The 23,366-nt window shown below is 43.2% G+C and overlaps 1 protein-coding gene across 3 annotated transcripts in view; it reads left to right on the top strand.

The window, feature by feature from the left end:
• Positions 1–10,633, top strand: part of smad4a (SMAD family member 4a) — a 169,609-nt gene extending 158,976 nt beyond the window's left edge. For all 3 annotated transcript variants that reach the window (XM_085974829.1, XM_085974835.1, XM_085974820.1), the window contains one exon: positions 6,966–10,633. In XM_085974829.1, coding sequence (XP_085830955.1) covers positions 6,966–7,177 — 212 coding nt within the window. In that variant the 3' untranslated portion in view covers positions 7,178–10,633. The remainder of the gene's footprint in view (positions 1–6,965) is intronic.
• Positions 10,634–23,366: the final 12,733 nt, after the last annotated feature.

The following is a 23,366-nucleotide window of genomic DNA, read 5'->3' as shown; positions in this document are numbered from 1 at the left end:
TGGCAGTGTTCTTCAGACACCTGAACTGATGGTCACAGACACGTCCCTGCTTGCATGAAAAATACATAGCCAAGACGACTGCACTGAGAGTGGATGAGTCCATATCAGTCGTTTGATGCACAGTTATGTTTTGCCTTACTACACTTCCAAAGTCCAGTTCAGGACTAGTCGTTCAATCTCAGGACAGAAAACAGGATGGTTGTTTAGTAGGACGTACAGGATGGCGCCACAAAAATGCCTGATGTGCCTGTTGGTGCCTGTATCACGGGATAATGTTGCGTGTGGGACGGCTAATATTTTTTTTCTGTTCTTGGAATGTGTGTGTGACACTGGCATGGCAGTATTTATTGCCAATCTCCTAGATGCCCTGAGAGCATTAAGAGTCAATCATGTAGTCGGGAACTGAAATCACACGTAGGTCAGACTGAGTAGGATATCAGTGAACCAGAATGATACCAGGGATGAGGGTTATGTGGAGAAACTGGAATTGTTCTCCTTCGAGCAGGGATTAAGGGGAGACCTAATGGAGGTATTCAAAATTATGAGGGCTTTGATCGAGCGAGAATCTGTTTCCTCTGGCAAATGGGCCATACCAAATGCCATAGATTTAAAATAATTGGCAAAAGAACTAGAGGGGAAATGAGAGATTTTTTTCACACACTGTTGTTAAGATCTGGAACGCACTACCTGAAAGGGTGGTGGAATCAGATTCCATAGGAACTTTCAAAAGGCAATTGGTCATGTACTTGGAGGACTGATTTGCAGGGTTATGGCAAAAAAGCTGTGGCGTGGGACTAAATTTGACTGCTTTCAAAGAACCGGAACAGGCACGACAGACTGTATGGACTCTTTCTGTGCTGTAAGATTCTGTGGTTCTAACCAGTTGGGTTTTTATGACAGTCTTGCAGATTTCATGCTTATGTTTTGGTTCTAGTCCACAAATTCAATTAGAAACATAGAAGATAGGAGCAGGAGTAGGTCATTCGGCCCCTCGAGACTGTTCCACCATTCAATGAGATCATGGTTGATCATCCAAATTCAGTACCCTATCCTTGCTTTTTCCCCAAATCCCTTGATCCCTTTTGTTATGTATTGTGTGTTCTCCTCCCACCTGTGGTGGCGCTGTCACAGCAGATAAATGGTTGGGTGTTCTCTTGGTTAAGTTTAGCTCTCTTTGTTCGGAACTTTCCAGAACTTCCTTTCCTTCCTGAATAAAGCACTTCATGTTTGAATCTCTGAGTTCTGAGTCCTAAATTGTGTCTAGGTAGAAAGGTACCGACACAACACCTTTAGCCGTAAGAAATATATCTAACTCCTTCTTGAATATATTTAACGAATTGGCCTCAACTGCCTTCGGTGGAGAGTTCCACAGGGTGAAGAAATTCCTCCTCACCTCAGTCCTAAATGGCTTACCCCTTATCCTTAGACTGTGACCCCTGGTTCTGGACTCCCCTGCCATCGGGAACATTCTTCCTGCATCTAGTCTCTCTAGTCCTGTTAGAATTTTATAAGTTTCAATGAGATCCCCTCTCATTCTTCTAAACTCTAGTGAATATAAGCCTAATCGACCCAATCTCTTCATACGTCATTCCTGCCATCCCAGGTATCAGTCTGGTGAATCTTCGCTGCACTACCTCCATGGCAAGAACATCCTTCCTCAGATAAGGCGACTAAAACTGCACACAATACTCAAGGTGTGGTCTCACCAAGGCCCTGTACAACTGCAGCAAGACATCCTTGCTCTTGTACTCGAATCCTCTCGCTATGAAGGCCAACATACCATTTGCCTTCTTAACCGTCTGCTGCACCTGCATGCTTACCTTCAGCGACTGGTGCACAAGGACACCCAGGTCTCGTTGCACTTCCCCTTCTCCCAATCTATTGCCGTTCAGATAATCTGCCTTCCTGTTTTTGCCACCGAAGTGGATAACCTCGCATTTATCCACATTATCATGCATCTGCCCAATCACCCAACCTGTCCAAATCATACTGGAGTTTCTGTGCATCCTCCTCACAGCACACACGCCCACCCAGCTTTGTGTCGTCTGCAAACTTGGAGATATTACATCTAGTTCCCTCGTCTAGATCATTAATATATATTGTGAATAGCTGGGGTCCTAGCACCGATCCCTGCGGTACCCCACTTGGAAAAAGACCCGTTTATTCCAACTCTTTGCTTCCTGTCTGCCAACCAGTTTTCTATCCAAGTCAGTACCTTACCACCAATCCCATGTGCTTTAACTTTACACGCTAGTCTCTCATGCGGGACCTTATCGAAAGCCTTCTGAAAGTCCAAATACACCACATCCCCTGGTTCTCCCTTATCCTACCAGTTACATCCTCAAAAAATTCCAGTAGATTAGTCAAGCATGATTTACCTTTTGTAAATCCATGTTGACTTTGTCCGATCCTGTCACTGTTTACCAAGTGCTCTGCTATTACATCTTTTATAATGGACTCTAGCATTTTCCCCACTACCGATGTCAGACTTACCGGTCTATAATTCCCCATTTTCTCTCTACCACCTTTTTTAAATAGTGGGGTTACATTAGCTGTCCTACAATCCATGGGAACTGTTCCAGAGTCTATAGAATTTTGGAAGATGACCAGCAATGCATCTATTATTTCTAGGGCCACTTCCTTAAGTACCCTAGGATATAGATTATCAGGCCCTGGGGATTTATCGGCCTTCAATCCCGTCAATTTCACTAACACTATTTCCCTACAAATACTGATTTCATTCAATTCCTCCCTCTCATTAGACCCTATGTTCCCCGACATCTCTGGGAGGTTATTTGTGTCCTCCTCTGTGAAGACAGAACCAAAGTATGTACTTAATTGGTCTGTTATTTCTTTGTTCCTCATTATAAATTCCCCTGATTCTGACTGCAAGGGACTTACGCTTGACTTCACCAATCTTTTTCTCTTCACATATCTGTAAAAGCTTTTACAGTCAGTTTTTATGTTCCCTGCAAGCTTACTCTCTCAATCTATTTTCCCCCTCTTAATTAATCCCTTTGTCCTCCTTTGCTGAATCCTAAACTGCTCTCAATCCTCAGGTTTGCTGCTTTTTCTGGCCAAATTATATGTCATCTCCTTGGATCTTATGCTGTCCCTAATTTCACTTGTTAGCCACGGTTGAGTCTCCTTTTTTGTTTTATTTTTATGCCAAACAGGGATGACCAAATTCTGTAATTCATCCATGCGATCTTTAAATGTTTGCCATTGCCTATCCACTGTCAACCCTTTAAGTAACGTTCCCCAGTCCATCCTAGCCAACTCGTGCCTCATACCATCATAGTTTCCTTTATTTAAATTCAGGACCCTTGTCGGAGTCAACTACTTCACTCTCCATTTTAATGAAGAATTCTGTCATATTATGATTGCTCCTCCCCAAGAGGCCTCGCACAACAAGATTGCTAATTAATCCTTTCTCATTACATAATACCCAGTCTAAGATGGCCTGATCTCTAGTTGGTTCCTCGACATATTGGTCCAGGAAACCATCCCGTATACACTCCAGGAATTCCTCCTCCACAGTATTGTTACTAATTTCGTTAGCCCAATCTGTATGTAGATTAAAGTCACCCATGATAACTGCTGTGCCCTTATTGCACGCGTCTCTAATTTCCCGTTTAATGCAATCCCCAACCTCAGCATTACTGTTCGGGGGTCTGTATACAACTCCCACTAACGTTTTCTGCCCCTTGGTATTTCTCAGCTCTGCCCATACAGATTCCACATCATCAGAACTAATATCCTTCGTTACTATTGTGTTAATCTCTTTAACCAGCAATGCCACCTCCTTTACCTTTCTTCCTGTCCTTCCTGAATATTGAATACCCCTGGATGTTGATTTTCCAGACTTGGTCATCCTGGAGCCATGTCTCCGTAATCCGAATTATATCATATCCGTTTACATCTATTTGCGCAGCTAATGCATCCGCCTTATTACGAATGCTCCTCGCATTAAGACACAAAGCCTTCAGGCTTGATTTTTTAACACTCTGTCCTTTTAGAGTTATTATTTACCGTGGCCCTGTTTGATTTACACCCTTGATTTCTCTGCCTTCCACTTTTGCTTTTCTCCTTCCTGTCTTTTGTTTCTATTCTTGCTTCCCTTTCCTCTGTCTCCCTGCACAGGTTCCCAACCCCCTGCCATTTTAGTTTAAACCCTCCCCAACAGCACTAGCAAACACTCCTAGGACATCGGTTCCGGTCCCGCCCAGGTGCAGTTTGTACTGGTCCCACCTCCCTCAGAACTGGTTCTAATGTCCCTGGAATTTGAATCCCTCCCCCTTGCACCATTCCTCTAGCCACGTATTCATCTGAAATATCTTTCTATTTCTACTCTGACTAGCACGTGGCACTGGTAGCAATCCTGAGATTACTACCTTTGAGGTCCTATTTTTTAATTTACCTCCTAACTCCCTATATTCAGCTTTTAGGACCTCATCCAATTTTTTTACCTATATCGTTGGTACCTATATGCACCATGACAACTGGCTGTTCACTCTCTTCCTCCAGAATGCCTTGCAGCCGCTCCGAGACATCCTTGACCTTTGCACGAGGGAGGCAACATACCATCCTGGAGTCTTGTTTGCGGCGGCAGAAACGCCTATCTATTCCCCTTACAATAGAATCCCCTATTACTATAGCTCTCCCGCTTTTTTTCCTCCCGTCCTCTGCAGCAGGACCACCCATGCTGCCAGGAAGTTGGCTGCTGCTGCCTTCTCCCGATAAGCCATCTCCCTCACCAATATCCAAAGTGGGATATCTGTTTGAAAGGGGGATGGCCACAGGGGATCCCTGCACTACCTGCCTGTACCTACTACTGTGCCTGATGGTCACCCATTCCCTTCCTACCTGTGCAGCCTTTACCTGCGGTGTGACCAATTCCCTAAACGTGTTATCCACGATGTGCTCAGCATCGCGAATGCTCCAGTATGTATCCATTCGCAGCTCGAGCGCTGCAATGCGGTCTGTCAGTAGCTGCAGCTGGATACACTTCCCGCTCACATAGTGTAGGAGGAGCATGCCACGGGGTCAAGCTGTGCTGCCATGACTTACTCTTTAATTAATTCAAATTAAATTAAATCAAATCAATACCACTAATTGCACTACAATTAAATGATATACTCACGGGCCCTTGTTTACCAGCAGTCCCCGTTACACAACAGAGACCCTAGAAACTATAAACCACAAAAATTAAGTTTGGAAAAATTTCACAACTTGCCATGCTGGGATTTGAATTTTTAACCTCAGGGCTGCTTGTTTGGTATAACCGATTGGGTGCTATACCATATTAATCACCTTATGTATGTTGATCACCCATAAGAGTGGAAGATCCACACCGAGACAGTCCAGAACATGCTGGAATTGGAATCATCCACTGATGGATCTTTTCTTATCACTGTTGATCACCAATTCCTGTTTTTCTGCTCAAGCCTGCAAACCAGTTGGTGGTAAAGACGAGATGGCCTTTACTTTCTTTGGAAACAAATACTTCTACAAACATTTTTCCATTTCCCAGGGTATTTTGGGAGATCAGAATGGGGGAAGGAGGCTATGCTGATTCTGGCAATGCCTTATTGACATAAACTCTGCTGGTTCGACATCGGAGCATTGCAGAGCTGTCTGCTTACGTAGAACTGTATTCTAGCATGAGTTACTACAGAGAGGAGGGGAGCAAATTGGTGAGACAACAAAAACCCGGTAGATTATGAACAGATGAGATGCTACAAATCAACTCACTTATTGAGTACAGTGGAAATGGCTGGTAATCGGTAATGGTTTTCTCCTTGCATTATTTGTACATTCCTGACACATTCAGAATCACTACTACCACAATGTGGTTCAATACATTCGAGCTTCTGATTGCATGCCATTCTTGTGTTCAGCCTCCCTTGTAATATGCACGATAGATAGAATAACTTTTTATTAACAGTCTTTAAGAACATCACATGTTGTAGTTTTTGTATATTAAGCTTGTTACAACTGAAAGTGTGTGCGCAATATTTACCGTCTGTCCTATTTCCACGTGTAGCATCTTAAATTGAAGATGCCTGTGCATTTGAGCTAGTAATCTATGGTGATCTCCACGGCTCTTGAAGCTGGCGTAGTTCCATGCTGGCTGTGGGTTTGGAATATTGAAGGATGTTGTGATAGGATTCCTGTTAACTATTTTGTCAATTGGGAAGAGGGAAGGTGGATCTGCGAATTAGTTTTTATTTATACTATCTTAAATGCTCATTGTGGTACCCAGATAAAATGGAGCTCATTAGTATTTCTGCTTACTTGGGTACACCACTGAGCAACTTGATTAAGAACTCGTATAAAGGTGTTCATGCGCAGTACTGTATGGCATCTGAATGTTTGTCCTGTAGATAGTCAGACGTGACAGAGAATGTTTAAAGAGAAAAAAAAAATACCGGAAATCTCAAAATAAAAACAGAAAATGCTGGTTGATCAGCATCCAAATAAAATGGATTAATGTTTCAACAACAACAATAACTTGTATTTATATAGTGCCTTTAATGTAGTAAAATGTCCCAAGGCGCTTTACAGGAGCATTATCAAACACAATATGACACCGTGCCACATAAGGAGATATTAGGCAGATGAGAGGTAGGTTTTAAGGAGCATCTTTAAAGGAGGAAAGGGAGGCAGAGAGGTTTAGGGAGGGAATTCCAGAGCTTAGGACCATGGTAGCTAAAGGCACGGCCACGAATGGTAGCGCGATTAAAATCGGGGATGCTCAAGAGGCTAGAATTAAAGGAGTGCAAATATCTCCTGAGGGTTTCAGGCAGAATACTCCACTGGCCAAAAACATCTGCACATCCTCGTTTTATATGTTGGCTAACCTGCTGTGCATTTCCAGGACTTTCTGTTTTTATTCCTAAGAATCTTAGTCTCAAAGAATTAACTATCCTGAAGCCTTGCATTAATCTATGTTCCATTTTCAGGTTTGTCTGCTGCAGCTGGAATAGGAGTGGATGACCTGCGCCGTCTATGCATTCTCAGGATGAGTTTTGTTAAAGGCTGGGGGCCTGATTACCCAAGACAAAGCATTAAAGAAACCCCTTGCTGGATTGAAATCCACCTACACCGTGCCCTTCAGCTGCTGGATGAAGTACTCCACACCATGCCGATTGCAGAACCACAGCCCCTGGATTGAGTTGCTCTGCAGCAGTCACTCTCTTGTTTGGGTGGGGTGGGGTGGGGAGAAGACTAGAGTTCAACCTTGTTAATAAAAACTGATGTATTTTACCATTGTTCAGCATATTCTTTCAGAACAAAAACCTTTTTGGTAGGTATGCAAAAAAAAGACAAAACTACTGTTTATTTTCTCTTTTGACAAGAAACCCAGTATTCAAGCTTGTGTCTTTGTTTCTTACTTTGATACTCCAGCAGTCTGGTTCACAGTCTGTATTACTTATTACAGACTGTATTAGTAATCAGTAATGGTTATCCTACTTTCAAATGCTGTGAAAAATGCTTGATTTGGTGCTGCAACAGGCCATTCAGTTCATTCGGTTAGCCACTTTTCTCCAAGCCCAAAACCGAACTGGGAGAGTGGGGCAAAATGTTGGGGGAGTGAGGGAATCGTTGTTTGAGTTCTGATGTTTGTTTTGCTGATAGCTCATTGAAAACCTTAATAACTAATGCCTCCGTGCCAGAAGAGACAGAACAAAGTGGGGGAGGGGAAGTATTTTGATTTAGGAAACAAAACTGGTTTCTGGTTTGCATTTTAGAAATTTCCAGAGCAGTCAAAAACTGGTTAGAAAAACAGATGGATTGCAACCTTTAAAAAAAAAATTACATGCATTACAGCAAAGTGGCCTCTTTTTAGCCACGCTTTACAGATCCAGGCTTTCTTTATTTGAAAGAACACCTGTATTGGCACTTTATTCAAAAAAAACTTTCTTTTTTATACTGCACCCTTAAGAGTGATCTCCTCTGCGGAGGGATGTTTGTATTGTACAGTTTGTTCATCACCTTCAGTAATGTAGTTTGCCTCCTTTTTTCTTTCAATTTCTTTCTTGTGTTTTTTTTTGCATGTGTGTCCGGCCATTGTTTACCAACATTGGCTGCTTTGGCCAAAGTTTTCAAATTGCGCACAGCTTATGACCAGAGGCAGGAGGGTCAAGAAATGATCGTTTCTGATCTAGGGGGAAGTTTTTTTTAAAAAGCAGTATATTTTTTTTACAGAAATCCAGATCTTGTTAGTAACACTAAAAAGGTGGAGCATTTTTTTCCTGTGCTATTCAGGTGAGTCTGATGCTGAAACATCTATGTTCTTTTTTCTTTGTGTCTCTTTCCCTCCCCCCCCCCCCTCCCAATTCCATTTTAACCAAGTATAGCAAGTTAAGGGTGAGCAGGAAAAGGCGTTCATTGAAGTTCCCTGTAAGTAATGCATTTTAATGGCATTAGATGATGAATTTTGATAAGATCAACATGTATTGAGGACATTCATGTTTTGCAGCCAGATCACATTTTATTTTACCCTTGTTTTTAACAATTTTCTATACTGTAGAAATGGAAGGTTGGACTTCCTTTTTAAAAGACCATTCTGCAGTGTTATTCCTTGGCTTATTTAAAATAATTGGTACCAAAGTGCTTCTTGTATAATGACATCATCTGAAATTGCCTCCACCGTTATCACCAGCAGTGTTATAGAGTGCAAATATCCTCATCAGATGCAACCTACATTTGGACGGTCAAAACCTGTAATTGTACTGTTAAATATTTTTCACAGTTCAGCTGGATGTAGTACAAAAGTTTCATATGTCCAACATTATGCTTTACTGAAATCCAAGTTGAAGGAGAGGGAAGAAACACCCAAAACAGTACACCTGTGAACATTTCACGTTGGTGAAATCCGAGTGACAGCATTTGAGTATTCATTTAGGAACATTATTGTATTTGCTGCTCTTGACTGCATCTGCTGATTGGTTTCTGTGAAATGCATTGATGTCACAATTGCCGGTGAAACCAAATGTAATTCGAAGTGTATCTGTTGTGAAACGTGTAATTTTTACAGGCGTTAAAAATGAAGCTGGAGAACTACCAATTTAGAATTTTTATTATTACCTAAATAACACACCCAATTACTATGCCTTTGAAATGCTTGTCTGCCAGATGGAAGGTCTGTAATGTTGGAAGTGTGACCACCTAGGAATGTAATGAATCATAGTCTGTTTCCTTGCACACTCCTCTTTAAATATGTTGAATCTGGAATGACTTCTGCTTTCTGGTTACTAGCTAGTGTTTAAATTGCAAGTGACTTGCTATTGTAAAGTTTTTAAGACTGTTTGCTAAAGGGGAGGGGGTGGCGAAATTGCTGATATAAACTTTTTTTTCTCCCTTTTGATGTGTGTGTGCACATTTCACAAATCTTTATACTATGCTTAGACACCATTTGTACGTAGAGACTACTAGGAACCAAGTATTATTAGGTTAGTTAAGAACAGAATAAGTATATGATAAAAGTCTGAAACAGCTATCTAGGAATAGTAAAGAGAGCCCTTTTTCTTACATTAGAGTTGCATTGGATTATGCTATTTATTAAAACTAACGTGTAAGAGATCATGCATTGACATTGCAGGGGTTAAGATGAAATAATAGTGATGAGCTCAAAGTAACTGACCGAGTGCTTGTCTCGTGCAAGTAAAAAATATTTTAATTTTTTTGATGGATAAAAAATTACTAATTTATGAAAACTTGCATCACGCATTGTGGATGTGTTAAGAATTCCAATTTTCTTTGTGTCAGTCTAAATTTAGGGATACTTTTCATTTTGAAATTTAAAAAAATCCACGTTTAAAACCTGAATGGAAAATTAAGCTTCAAATTCAACCCATCAGGCTCAAGTCAATTTTTACTCGAGTCCTTTCAGCTTTTTGGGTCCTTAATTTAGTTCTCTCCTAATGGGAGAGCAGATAGAAAATAGACATAAAAAGGAAACCTTTTGAACAACGAGATAAAACAGGCCTGGAAAGGTCTACTGATCTTCTAAATCTAAACGAGGGAAAAATATAGCATCTGCAATATAATCCTTTTGTAGTAAAAGACAGCAGAAGGACTGTATGAGCTGACTGAGCATTTCTTTTAGGATCAAAGGGAAAAAAATGTGAAAAATAATTGTCACTGCATATCGACGTGGAAAATATTGACCCATTAAAAGTTATCCAAACCGAAGACCAAACAAATTATTTAAAGTTGTGGTATTGAAGTAGCAAGACATTAATGTTGAGACACATTGAGAGTCGGGCATTGTGAAGTCTGTTCATTTGAGCCCCTGTTAGGTTGATGATGGGAATGGCATTGACTGCACCTGGCAGCACTGGAAATCTGTCTGGAGTAGAACAATTTTGACAAAATGTAATCAGATTTTTTGGATGGAACAAGTAATGTATGCATTTTATCTTTTAAGCAACTAGTATAAATAAAATGTTCGCAAAGTATAATATTTCTCCTTTATTTTTACAGCCTACCTTGGTTATCTAAAAAACAGTCTCTAAAGTCAGTAATTCTATTCAACCTGAAACATTGTATATCTTTCTCCAAATGATGTAGCCTGATTCAATTATGTTTTACAGGTGTAGACTGCAATAAATGCTTTGCAGCTGCATCATGTCTCTTGATATGCTTGATTTGTATTGGCTGAGTTAATGGATCAAAGTCGTAAGTGTCCCCTAAGGCAGCTGTATTTTTTTTTAAGAAGTCACACAACACCAGGTTATAGTCCAACAGTTTTATTTGAAATCACAAGCTTTCGGAGCGCTGCTCCTTCGTCAGGTGAAGTGGACATAAGAACATAAGAAATAGGAGCAGGAGTAGGCCAATCGGCCCCTCGAGCCTGCTCCGCCATTCAATAAGATCATGGCTGATCTGATCCTAACCGCCAATCCACTATCACAGAACCATCTCCTGAATCTAACAGAATTAGACACACGAAATAGGAGCAGGATCAGGCTATATGGCCCCTGGGCCCGCTCTGCTACCCACAGGGCCATGACCGATCCGAACCTAGACTCATGTCCAAATTCCTGCCCGCTCCCCATAACCCTTAATTCCCTTTACTTCTAGGAAACTGTCTATTTCTGTTTTAAATTTATGTAATGATGTAGCTTCTACAGCTTTTTGGGGCAGCATATTCCATGGACCTACCACCCTCTGAGTGAAGTAGTTCCTCCTCATCTCAGTTTTGAAAGAGCAGCCCCTTATTCTAAGACTATGCCCCCTAGTTCTAGTTTCACCCATCATCGGGAACATCCTCCCCACATCCACCCGATCCAACCCCTTCACAATCTTATATGTTTCAATAAGATCGCCTCTCATTCTTCTGAACTCCAATGAGTAGAGTCCCAACCTACTCAACCTCTCCTCATATGTCCATCCCCTCATCCCCGGGATTAACCGAGTGAACCTTCTTTGTACTGACTCGAGAGCAAGTATGTCCTTTCTTAAGTATGGACACCAAAACTGTACGCAGTATTCCAGGTGCGGTCTCACCAATACCTTGTACAACTGAAGCAATACCTCCCTATTTTTATATTCTATCCCCCTAGCAATGAAAGCCAACATTCCATTGGCCTTCTTAATCACTTGCTGCACCTGCATACTAACCTTTTGAGTTTCGTGCACCAGGACCCCCAGATCCCTTTGTACTTCAGTACTTTCCAGTTTCTTGCCATTAAGATAATAACTTGCTCTACGATTTTTCCTGCCAAAGTGCATAACCTCACACTTTCCAGTATTGTATTCCATCTGCCAAATCTCTGCCCACTTACTTAGCCTGTCTATGTCCCCTTGCAGGTTTTTTATGTCCTCCTCACTCACTACTTTCCCTCCCATCTTAGTATCATCTGCAAACTTTGATATGTTACACTCGGTCCCCTCCTCCAAATCGTTAATATAGATTGTAAAGAGTTGGGGACCCAGCACTGACCCCTGCGGAACACCACTAGTTACTGATTGCCAGTCTGAGAATGAACCATTTATCCCAACTCTCTGCCTTCTGTTAGATAGCCAATCATCTATCCATGCCAGAATATTACCTGTGATTTTTTTATCTTTCTGTGTGGCACTTTGTCAAATGCCTTTTGGAAGTCTAAATACACTACGTCCACTGGTTCCCCTTTATCCACCCTATATGTTACTTCCTCAAAGAACTCCAGCAAATTTGTCAAACATGACTTCCCCTTCATAAAACCATGCTGACTTTGTCCTATTAAATTATGATTATCCAAATGTCCTGTTACTGTCTCCTTAATAATGGACTCCAAAATTTTACCTACCACAGATGTTAGGCTAACCAGTCTATAGTTTCCAGCCTTCTGTCTACTGCCCTTTTTAAATAAGGGTGTTACATTAGCAGTTTTCCAGTCTGCCGGGACCTTTGCCGAGTCCAGGGAGTTTTGGAAAATTATTACCAATGCATCCACAATCCCTACCGCCACTTCCCTCAAGACCCTAGGATGTAAGCCATCAGGTCCAGGTGATTTATCCGCCTTGAGTCCCATTATTTTACCGAGTACCACTTCCTTAGTGATTTTGATCGTGTTTAGCTCTTCCCCCCCTTTAGCCCCCTGTTTGTCCAGTGTTGGGATATTCTTAGTGTCTTCTACTGTAAAGACTGATACAAAATATTCATTCAGTGTTTTTGCCATCTCCATATTTCCCACCATTAATTTCCCAGTCTCATCCTCTAAGGGACCAACATTTACTTTAGCCACCCTTTTTCTTTTTATATAACTATAAAAACTCTTACTATCTGTTTTTATATTTTTTGCTAATTTACTTTCATAATCTATCTTCCCTTTCTTAATCAATCTTTTTGTTATTTTTTGCTGTCTTTTAAAGTTTTCCCAATCCTCTATCCTCCCACTAGATTTGGCTACCTTATATGCCCTTGTTTTTATTCGAATACTATCCTTAATTTCTTTACTTAGCCACGGATGGCTGTCTTTTCTTTTACACCCTTCTCAGTGGAATATATTTTTTTTGGAAGTTGTAAAATAACTCCTTAAATGTACACCACTGATCATGTATCGTCTTACCCTTTAATCTATTTTCCCAATTCACTCTACTCGATTCCGCTCTCATACCTTCATAGTCTCCTTTATTCAAGTTTAGCACGCTTGTTTGAGATCCAACCTTCTCACCCTCTAATTGAATATGGAATTCAACCATGTTATGGTCACTCATTCCAAGGGGATCCTTTACTAGGACATTTTTAATTAATCCTGTCTCGTTACACAGGACCAGATCTAAGGTTGCTTGCCCCCTGGTCGGTTCAGTTACATACTGCTCAAGAAACCCATCCCTAATACACTCAATGAACTCATCCTCAAGGCAGCCCTGCCCAATTTGATTTGTCCAATTAATATGATAGTTAAAATCCCCCATAATTATAGATGTTCCCTTATTACAAGCCTCAACTATTTCCTGATTGATACTCCGTCCAACAGAGTTGCCACTGTTCGGAGGCCTATAGACTACGCCCACTAGTGTTTTTTTCCCCTTATTATTCCTTACCTCCACCCAAACTGTTTCATTATCCTGATCTTTTGACCCAATATCATTTCTCTGTATTACAGTGTCATCAGGTGAAGTGGAGAGATGCATAAAGACACAGCTTATTTTGTCAGAGAATAATGCCAGATGATTACAGGTAATCTTTCTAACTGCCATTTGTCGCACCTCGGCAGAGAGATAATCACAGCGATCAAAGGTGTGAATGGTGGCCAAACAGGTTAGTCAGGAAAACATTACATCAAAGAACAATGAAGTGGGGTCACAAGGGGTCAAATATTGCAGATGCTGGGGTCTGTATGAAAAGCAAAAAACAGACCGAAAAACACACTTTTTGCTGGAAATCACAGCAGGTCCGGCCGCATCTGTGTAGAGAGAACAAGCCATCGATGATGACGAACACCTCGCTAAGGCCATCCCCACGCCTCCACTACTCGCCTTCAAACAGCTGCCTAACCTCAAACAGACCATCGTTCGCAGCAAATTACCCAGCTTTCAGGAGAACAGCGACCACAACACCACACAACCCTGCCATGGCAACCTCTGCATTACTGGATTACTCCCAGTGCCACGTGCTAGTAAGTATAGGAATGGGAGGATAGAGCAGATGAATGCGTGGCTAAAGAGTTGGTGTAGGGGGGAGGGTTTTACTTTCCTGGATCACTGGGCCTGCTTCTGGGAAAGGTGGGACTTGTACAAGTCGGACGGGTTGCACCTGAACCAGAGTGGGACAAATATCCTTGCGGGGAGGTTTGCTAGCACTGTTGGGGGGGGGGTTAAACTAACTTGGCAGGGGGATGGGATACAGAGGGGAGCTGAAATAGGGGGGGATGTGCTGCCAATTATAGAGAAAAAAACAAGTCAGCTTGGTAGACAGGGCAAATATATAAGGGCAAGGCTGGATGGCATCTATTTTAATGCAAGGCGTCTTGCGAATAAGGTGGATGAACTGAAGGTGTTGATAAACACATGGGAGTATGATATTGTTGCTATCACGGAGACATGGTTGAGGGAAGGGCAAGACTGGCAGCTCAATATTCCGGGGTACAGAATCTTCAGGCGAGACAGAGGGGGAGGTATAAGAGGAGGGGGTGTCGCAATATTAATTAAGGAGTCAATTACTGCAGTAAGGAGGGATGATATATTAGCAGGGTCCTCTAATGAGGCCATATGGGTGGAGCTTAAAAACAAAAAGGGGGCAAGCACTTTGCTGGGAGTGTACTATAGGCCTCCAAACAGTCAGGGGGAGATAGAGGAACAGATATGTAGGCAAATCTCAGAGAAATGTGCAAATAATAGGGTAATAATAATGGGGGATTTCAACTTCCCCAATATTAACTGGGATAGTCAGAGTGTGAAAGGCTCAGAGGGTGTAGAATTCTTAAAGTGCATCCAGGAGAGCTTTTTGAGCCAGCATGTAGAAAGTCCTACAAGAGAGGGGGCGGTACTGGACCTAATTCTAGGGAATGTGGCCGGCCAAGTGGAAAAAGTGCTAGTAGGTGAGCACTTTGGTGATAGTGACCATAATATGGTAAGATTTAAGGTGGCCATGGAAAAGGACAGGGATGGGCCGGAAATAAAGGTTCTAAATTGGGGGAAGGCCGATTTTAATAGGATAAGGCAGGATCTGGCCAAAATGGACTGGGATCAGCTACTTGTAGGAAAATCCGCATCGGAGCAATGGGAGGCTTTCAGAAGGGAGATTGAGATCATACAATGGCAACATGTTCCCGTAAAGGTCAAGGGTGGTTCCAAAAACCACAGGGAACCTTGGATGTCAGGGGATATACGAGAATGGATTAGGAAAAAAAGGAGGGCTTTTGGTAGATACAAAAGGCTAAAGACGGAGGAAGCCCTAGAGGAGTACAAAAAGTGCAGGGGGATACTTAAAAAAGAAATTAGGAGATCAAGGAGGGGCCATGAAATAACACTGGCAAGCAAAATAAAGGAAAATCCGAAGATGTTTTATAAGTATATTAAGGGTAAGAGGATAACTAGGGAAAAAATAGGGCCCATTAGGGACAAAAGTGGCAATCTGTGTGTGGAGCCGGAAAATGTAGGAGGGGTTCTAAATGAATTTTTTGCATCTGTTTTCACTATGGAGAAGGACGATGTAGACATAGAAATAGGGCGGGGGGACTGTGATATGCTCGAACATATTAACATCGAGAGGGAGGAGGTATTGGCGGTTTTAGCTGGCCTAAAAATGGATAAATCCCCAGGCCCGGATGAAATGTATCCCAGGCTGCTGTGTGAGGCAAAGGAGGAGATTGCGGGGGCTCTAACACATATATTCAGGACCTCTCTGGCCACAGGGGATGTGCCAGAGGACTGGAGAACCGCTAATGTAGTACCATTATTCAAGAAGGGTAGTAGGGAAAAACCGGGGAACTACAGGCCAGTGAGCCTAACATCAGTGGTAGGAAAATTACTGGAAAAAATCCTGAGGGACAAAATTTGTCTCCACTTGGAGAGGCAAGGATTAATCAGGGATAGTCAACATGGCTTTGTCAAGGGAAGATCATGTCTGACTACTTTGATTGAATTTTTTGAGGGGGTGACTAGGTGTGTGGATGAGGGTAACGCAGTGGATGTGGTATACATGGATTTCAGTAAGGCCTTCGATAAAGTCCCGCACAGGAGACTGGTCAAGAAGGTAAGAGCCCATGGAATCCAGGGTGCCTTGGCACATTGGATACAAAACTGGCTTAGTGGCAGAAGGCAGAGGGTGATGGTCGAAGGTTGTTTTTGTGACTGGAAACCTGTGGCCAGTGGGGTACCACAGGGATCGGTGCTGGGTCCCTTGCTGTTTGTGGTCTACATTAATGACTTGGATATGAATGTAAAGGGTATGATCAGTAAATTCGCGGATGATACTAAAATTGGTAGGGTGGTAAATAGCGAGGAGGGTAGCCTCAGTCTGCAGAACGATATAGATGGGTTGGTCAGATGGGCGGAACAGTGGCAAATGGAATTTAACCCGGAAAAGTGCGAGGTGATGCACTTTGGGGGGTCTAACAAGGCAAGGGAATACACAATGAATGGTAAGACCCTAGGCAAGACGGAGGGTCAGAGGGATCTGGGTGTGCAGGTACACAGATCCCTGAAGGCGGCGGAACAGGTGGATAAGGTGGTAAAAAAGGCATATGGGATACTTGCCTTCATTAGCCGAGGCATAGAATATAAGAGCAAGGAGGTTATGATGGAGCTGTATAAAACACTGGTTAGGCCACAGCTGGAATACTGTGTGCAGTTCTGGTCGCCACACTACAGGAAAGATGTGATCGCGTTAGAGAGGGTGCAGAGGAGGTTCACCAGGATGTTACCAGGGCTGGAGCGCTTCAGCTATGAAGAGAGACTGGGCAGATTGGGTTTGTTTTCCTTGGAGCAGAGGAGGCTGAGGGGGGACATGATTGAGGTGTACAAAATTGTGAGGGGCATAGATAGGATGGATGCTGAGGAGCTTTTCCCCTTAGTAGAGGGGTCAATAACTAGGGGGCATAGATTCAAGGTAAAGGGAGGGAGGTTTAGAGGGGATTTGAGAAAGAACTTTTTCACCCAGAGGGTGGTTGGAGTCTGGAACTCACTGCCTGAAAGGGTTGTGGAGGCAGAAACCCTCACAACATTTAAGAAGCATTTGGATGAGCATTTGAAATGCCATAGCATACAAGGCTACGGGCCAAATGCTGGAATATGGGATTAGATTAGACAGGGCTTGATGGCCGGCATGGACACGATGGGCCGAAGGGCCTCTATCTGTGCTGTATTACTCTATGACTCTATGAGGGTTGTGAATGGGATGCCTATGCTCAATGGTGGGAGGATGGCATGGAAGACCTAGATGAAGTCAGTTTATACAGCAGAAGGGTGGGAGGAGGCTCGTGTGGAGCAGACACCGGCACGAACCTGTTGGCCAAATGGCCTGTTTCTGTGCTGTAAAAACTATGCAATACTATGTAAGGGAGTGGAAAACTATGTGGGAGGGGCCCATACACCACTTGCATATCCTTATTTTAATAATCCTTTCTGTTTTAACAATTCTTTTCATTTGGAAGCCACCCTCTATAACCATGCCAAAATGGCTATTTTGCAGGTATAAGTCTAGGCAATTTAAAAAATCTTTTGACTAATCACTAGGCTATACTCCCTTATGTCGTAGGAGACTGGTCAGTTGGGGGTGGTGGGGTTAAAAATCAATGGTGAGAAAATAAAACATTTGAAAAATCCTATTTGAAGGTATCATGTATGCCAGATGTAACCTGGGCTGCTATTTGGTTCAGAACATCTGAGGTGTTATACCCATATAGGTAAATGGTGTCTATGTATTTAGTGTACGCCTTTTTCTTCAGTTTCAATTTGGCCCTTATTTATTTATCCATGGTGTGCCAATACTGGCTAGTTAGTTCTTGCTTTTTAGTGAGATATTTCTTCTGCACTCCTGTACTAAGAACATAAGAAATAGGAGCAGGAGTAGGCCAATCGGCCCCTCGAGCCTGCTCCACCATTCAATAAGATCATGGCTGATCTGATCCTAACCTCAAATCTTCTATCACTCTGCATCCACCCGAACCCATGTGATCTCCCGGGAGAGGCGAAAAACCAGATAAAGACCCAATGGCCAATTTGGGAGAAAAAAATCTGGGAAATTCCTCTCCGACCCATCTAGGCGATCGAAATTCTTCCAGGAGATCACTCTGTCCCTATATTTTCTACTGTACTTACCTTCTGTTAAGGCAATCTCCACCCCAGCCAGGAACAGGAATAAAACCATCTCCTGAAATCTAACACAGAATTAGAGCACAGTAGGAGCAGAACCAGGCTACACGGCTCCTGGGCCCACTCCACTACCCACAGGGCCATGACCATTCCGAACCTAGACTCATGTCCAATTTCCTGCCCGCTCCCCGTAACCCTTAATTCCCTTCTAGGAAACTATCTATTTCTGTTTTAAATTTATTTAATGATGTAGCTTCCACAGCTTTCTGGGGCAGCAAATTCCACAAACCTACCACCCTCTGAGTGAAGAAGTTTCTCCTCATCTCAGTTTTGAATGAGCAGCCCCTTATTTTAAGATTATGCCCCCTAGTTCTAGTTTCACCCATCATTGGGAACATCCTCACCGCATCCACCCGATCAAGCCCCTTCACAATCTTATATGTTTCAATAAGATCGCCTCTCATTCTTCTGAACTCCAATGAGTAGAGTCCCAATCTACTCAACCTCTCCTCATATGACCACCCCCTCATCCCCGGGATTACTATTTCTTTGTCAGTAGACTTTTCCAGTTTATTTTCCCTAGTTCCATTCTGTATGTAAATTAATCCAGAACTAGTCTTGAGCCCTATTAATCCTTTCCGCTAGGGCACTGGAACCACTCTAGTTCAGTTGGAATCATAGAATCAAATCATAGAATGGTTACAGCACAGAAGGAGGCCATTCAGCCTGTCGAGCCCATGCTGGTTCTCCAAGAGCACTTCAGCTATTCCCACTCTCCTCTGCCCTTTCCGTGTAGCCCTGCAAATATTTTTTCCTTCAGGTACTTCTCCAATTCCCTTTTAAAAGCTACGATTGAATCTGCCTCCACCACCCTTTCAGGAAGTGCATTCCAGATCATAACCACTCGCTGCATAAAAATGTTTTTGCTCTTGTCGCCTTTGGTTCTTCTGCCAATTGCCTTAAATCTGTCCTCTGGTTCTCAACCCTTCTGCCAATGGAAACAGTTTCTCTCTAGCTACTCTTCCTTCATGATTTTGAACACCTCTATCAAATCTCCTCTCAACCTTCTCTAAGGAGAATAACTGCAGTCTATCCACGTAACTGAAGTCCCTCATCCCTGGACCATTCTTGTAAATCTTTTCTGCACCCTCTCTAAGGCCTTCACATCCTTCCTAAAGTGCGATGCCCAGAATTGGACACACTACTCCAGTTGAGGCTGAACCAATGTTTTATAAAGGTTCATCATAACTTCCTTGCTTTTGTACTCTATGAAGCCCAGGATTCTGTATCCTTTTTGAACCGCTTTCTCAACCTGCCCTGCCACCTTCAACGATTTGTGCACATATACCCCAGATAGATAAGTCGCCAGGATCGGATGGGCTACATCCTAGGATGCTGAGGGAAGTAAAGGTGGAAATTGCGGAGGTACTGGCCATAATCTTCCAATTCTCCTTGGATACGGGGTTGCTACCAGAGGACTGGAGAATTGCTAATGTTACACCCTTGTTCAAAAAAGGGTGTAAGGATAAGCCCAGCAACCACAGGCCAGTTAATTTAACCTCGGTGGTGGGGAAGCTTTTAGAAACGATAATCTGGGGGAAAAATTAAGTCACTTGGACAAGTGTGGATTAATTAAGGAAAGCCAGCACAGATTTGTTAAAGGCAAATTGTTATTAACTAACTTGATTGAGTTTTTTGATGAGGGCAATGCAGTTGATGTGGTGTACATGGACTTCCAAAAGGCATTTGATAAAGTGTCACATAATAGGCTTGCCAGCAAAGTTGAAGCCCATGGAATAAAAGGGACAGTGGCAGCATGGATTCGAAATTGGCTAAGTTACAGGAAACAAAGAGTAGTGGTGAACGGTTGTTTTTCAGACTGGAGGAAGGTATACAGTGGTGTTCCCAGGGGTTGGTACTCTGGGGTTTGTACTAGGGGGACAGACAGGCATTTCTGCAGCCACAGATGTGATTCCAGGATGGTATGTTGCCTCCCTGGTACCGTTGAGGGGGGAGGGTGAACAGGTCATGGTCCATATCTGTATCAACAACATGGGTAGAACGAAGAATGAGGCCCTGCAAGCATATCTTAGGGAGCTAGGAAAGAGATTAATAAGCAGGACCTCAAAAGGCAGTAATCTATGGATTGCTCCCGGTGCCACAAGCTAGTGAGTATAGAAATAGGAGGATACAGCAGATAAATGCCTGGTTGGAGAGATGGTAGATGGTGGGGTGGGGGGCTTTAGATTCCTGGGACATTGAGACTGGTTCTGGGGGAGGTGGGACCTGTACAGGCCAGATGAGTTGCACCTCAACAGAGCCAGGACTAATGTCCTCGCGGGGGTGAGGGGTGGTTGTTAGTGCTGTTGGGGAGGGTTCAATCTAATTTGGTAAGGGAATGGGCACCAGGGTGTAGCATTAGAAAGGAGAAACACGGTGCACAAAGGATTGCGAGAGACAGATAGCACTAGAGTAAGAAATAGTACGGTATTAGGTGGGGCCAGACTAAGAATACAAAAAGGTCTAAGATAGGTTTACAGTGCATGTGTGTAAATGCATGAAGCATGGTAAATAAGGTTGGCAAGCTGTAGGCACAAATAGCCACATGGCAATATGATGTGTCGATAACGGAGACCTGGCTCAAAAAAAGGCAAGATTGGGTACTAAATATTCCTGGATATAAGGTGTTCAGGAAAGATAGGGAAGGAAAGAAAGGAGGTGGGGTTGCAGTGTTGATTAAGGAGAATATTACAGTGCTGGAAAGAAAGGATGTTCTGGAGGGGTCAAGGACAGAATCTATTTGGTTAGTTAAGAAATAATAGAGGTCACCAACTAGTGGGAAGGATATAGAGGAGCAAATTTGCAGGGAAATTACAGAGGTGTGCAAGAACTGTAGAGTAGTGATAATGGGGGACTTCAATTATCCGAATATAGACTGGGATAGTAATAGTGTAAAGGACAGAGATAAGAAAGAATTTCTGAAATGTGTTCAGGAGAATTTTCTTGATCAGTACGTTTCTGGCCCAACGAGGAAGGAGGCCTTGCTGGATCTGGTTCTGGGGAATGAGGTGGGTCAAGTGGAGCAAGTGTCAGTAGGGGAACATTTAGGGAACAGTGATCATAGTATCATAAGGTTTAGATTAGTTATGGAAAAGGACAAGGAGCAATCTAGAGTAAAAATACTTAATTGGAGGAGGGCCAATTTCAGTGGGTTGAGAATGGATCTGGCCCGGGTAAATTGGAATCAAAGATTGGCAGGTAAAACTGTAATCGAACAATGGGCTGTCTTTAAAGATGAGACAGTTCGGGTACAGACGAGGTACATTCCCACAAGGAGAAAAGGTAGCGCAACCAAAGTCATACCTCCCTGGATGATATAGAGAATAACTTGAAGCAGAAAAAGGGGGCGTATGACAGATGTTGGGAATACAAGTGAGAACCAGGCTGAATATAGAAAGTCCAGAGGGGAAGTGAAAAAGGAAATGAGGGGCAGAGAGAGTATGAGAATAGACTAGCAGCTAACATAAAAGGGAATCCAAAGGTCTTCTATAGGCATATAAATAGTAAACGGGTAGTAAGAGGAGGGGTGGGGCCATTTAAGGACCAAAAAGGAGACCTATGCACTGAGACAGAGGGCATGGTTGAGGTACTAAATGAGTACTTTGTATCTGTCTTTACCAAGGAAGAAGTTGCTGCCAAAGCCATAGTGAAAGAGGAGGTAGTTGAGATACTGGATGAGATGAAAAATTGATAAAGAGGAGGTACTAGAAAGGCTGGCTGTACATAGAGTCATACAGTCATAACAGAAGGAGGCCATTCAGCCCATCGAGTCTGTGCCGGCTCTCTGTAGAGTAATCCAGTCAGTCCCATTCCCCGCTCTATCCCTGTAGCCCTACAAGTTTATTTCCCTTATGTGCCTATCCAGTCTCCCCTTGAAAACATTGAGTGTCTCCGCTTCCACCACTTCCATTGGCAGCGAGTTTCAGGTTCTCACCGCTCGCTGCGTAAAAGAGTTTTCCATCACATCCCCCCTGTATCTCTTGCCCAAAACCTTAAATCTGTGTCCCCTAGTCCTTATACCATCAACTAGTGGGAACAGCCTTTCCCCGTCTAGCCTATCGAAACCAGTCTTAATCTTGTACACCTCTATCAAATCACCCCTCAACCTCCTTTGCTCTAATGCAAACAAATCAAACTTCTCCAACCTGTTCTTGTAGCTAAGATCCCTCATCCCCGGAACCATGTCTGTGGCCGCAGAAATGCCTGTCTGTTCCCCTAGCTATTGATTCTCCTATCACCATTGCTTTCCCAATCCTCCTCCTCCTCCTCCCTGCGCCCCCCACAGCTGCTTGTACAGCTGAGCCACCCATGGCATCGTGCATTGCCCAGAGGAACCATTGCCCTCACCCGTATTAACCGGTTAGAGAGTGAGATGCACGCGGGGGGGACTCCTGCATTACCTGCCTGGTGCTCCTTGTCTGGTGGTCACCCATTTTCTCTCTGCCTGCACATTCTTAAGGTGTGGGGTGACTACCTCCTGAAACGTGCTATCCACGTAGCTCTCAACCATCAATGACAGCAGCTGCTGCTCAAGCTCCGAAACCTGGAGTTCGAGCTCCTCCAGCTGACGACACTTCCTGCACATGTGGTTGTCCAGGACATGGGAATCATTGCAGAGATTAATTATCTCTGGTCTTTCAAATAATCAGGATCAAGTGCAAACCAATATAGTGGCTACATTGCGTTTAATCAGAGTTTACGGAATATAACACACTAGTTATACAGCAAAAACATGACCGTGAAAAGCAGGTGGTACTGGTCCTGATCGGACTGACGGCTGGCGTGCGCGAACAGCTCTTTGGCTTACGACCTTTCTTTCTCGCTTCTAGAACCACCAAAAGAGTGTTAGATTAGGGTCAGCATGGATCCACGCTCCGAAAAGTGTTCGACCATCGATCCACTCTCGGAAGCTCTTCACTCCATTGTCTACACTAAGGGAGTTTCAGGTCTTTCTCTCATACCCTTTTTTAGGGGTGGACCTGGGATGGAATAATGACAACCATTTATCTGTAAGGGTTCCTCTTAAACCAAGGTGTTCAATGTCGAGTTCT

Source organism: Somniosus microcephalus, chromosome 2 (assembly GCF_052327205.1).
Source record: "Somniosus microcephalus isolate GS21.2 chromosome 2, FLI_Smic_1.0, whole genome shotgun sequence".
Taxonomy (NCBI): domain Eukaryota; kingdom Metazoa; phylum Chordata; class Chondrichthyes; order Squaliformes; family Somniosidae; genus Somniosus; species Somniosus microcephalus.
This window is presented reverse-complemented; position numbering and strand designations above follow the sequence as displayed.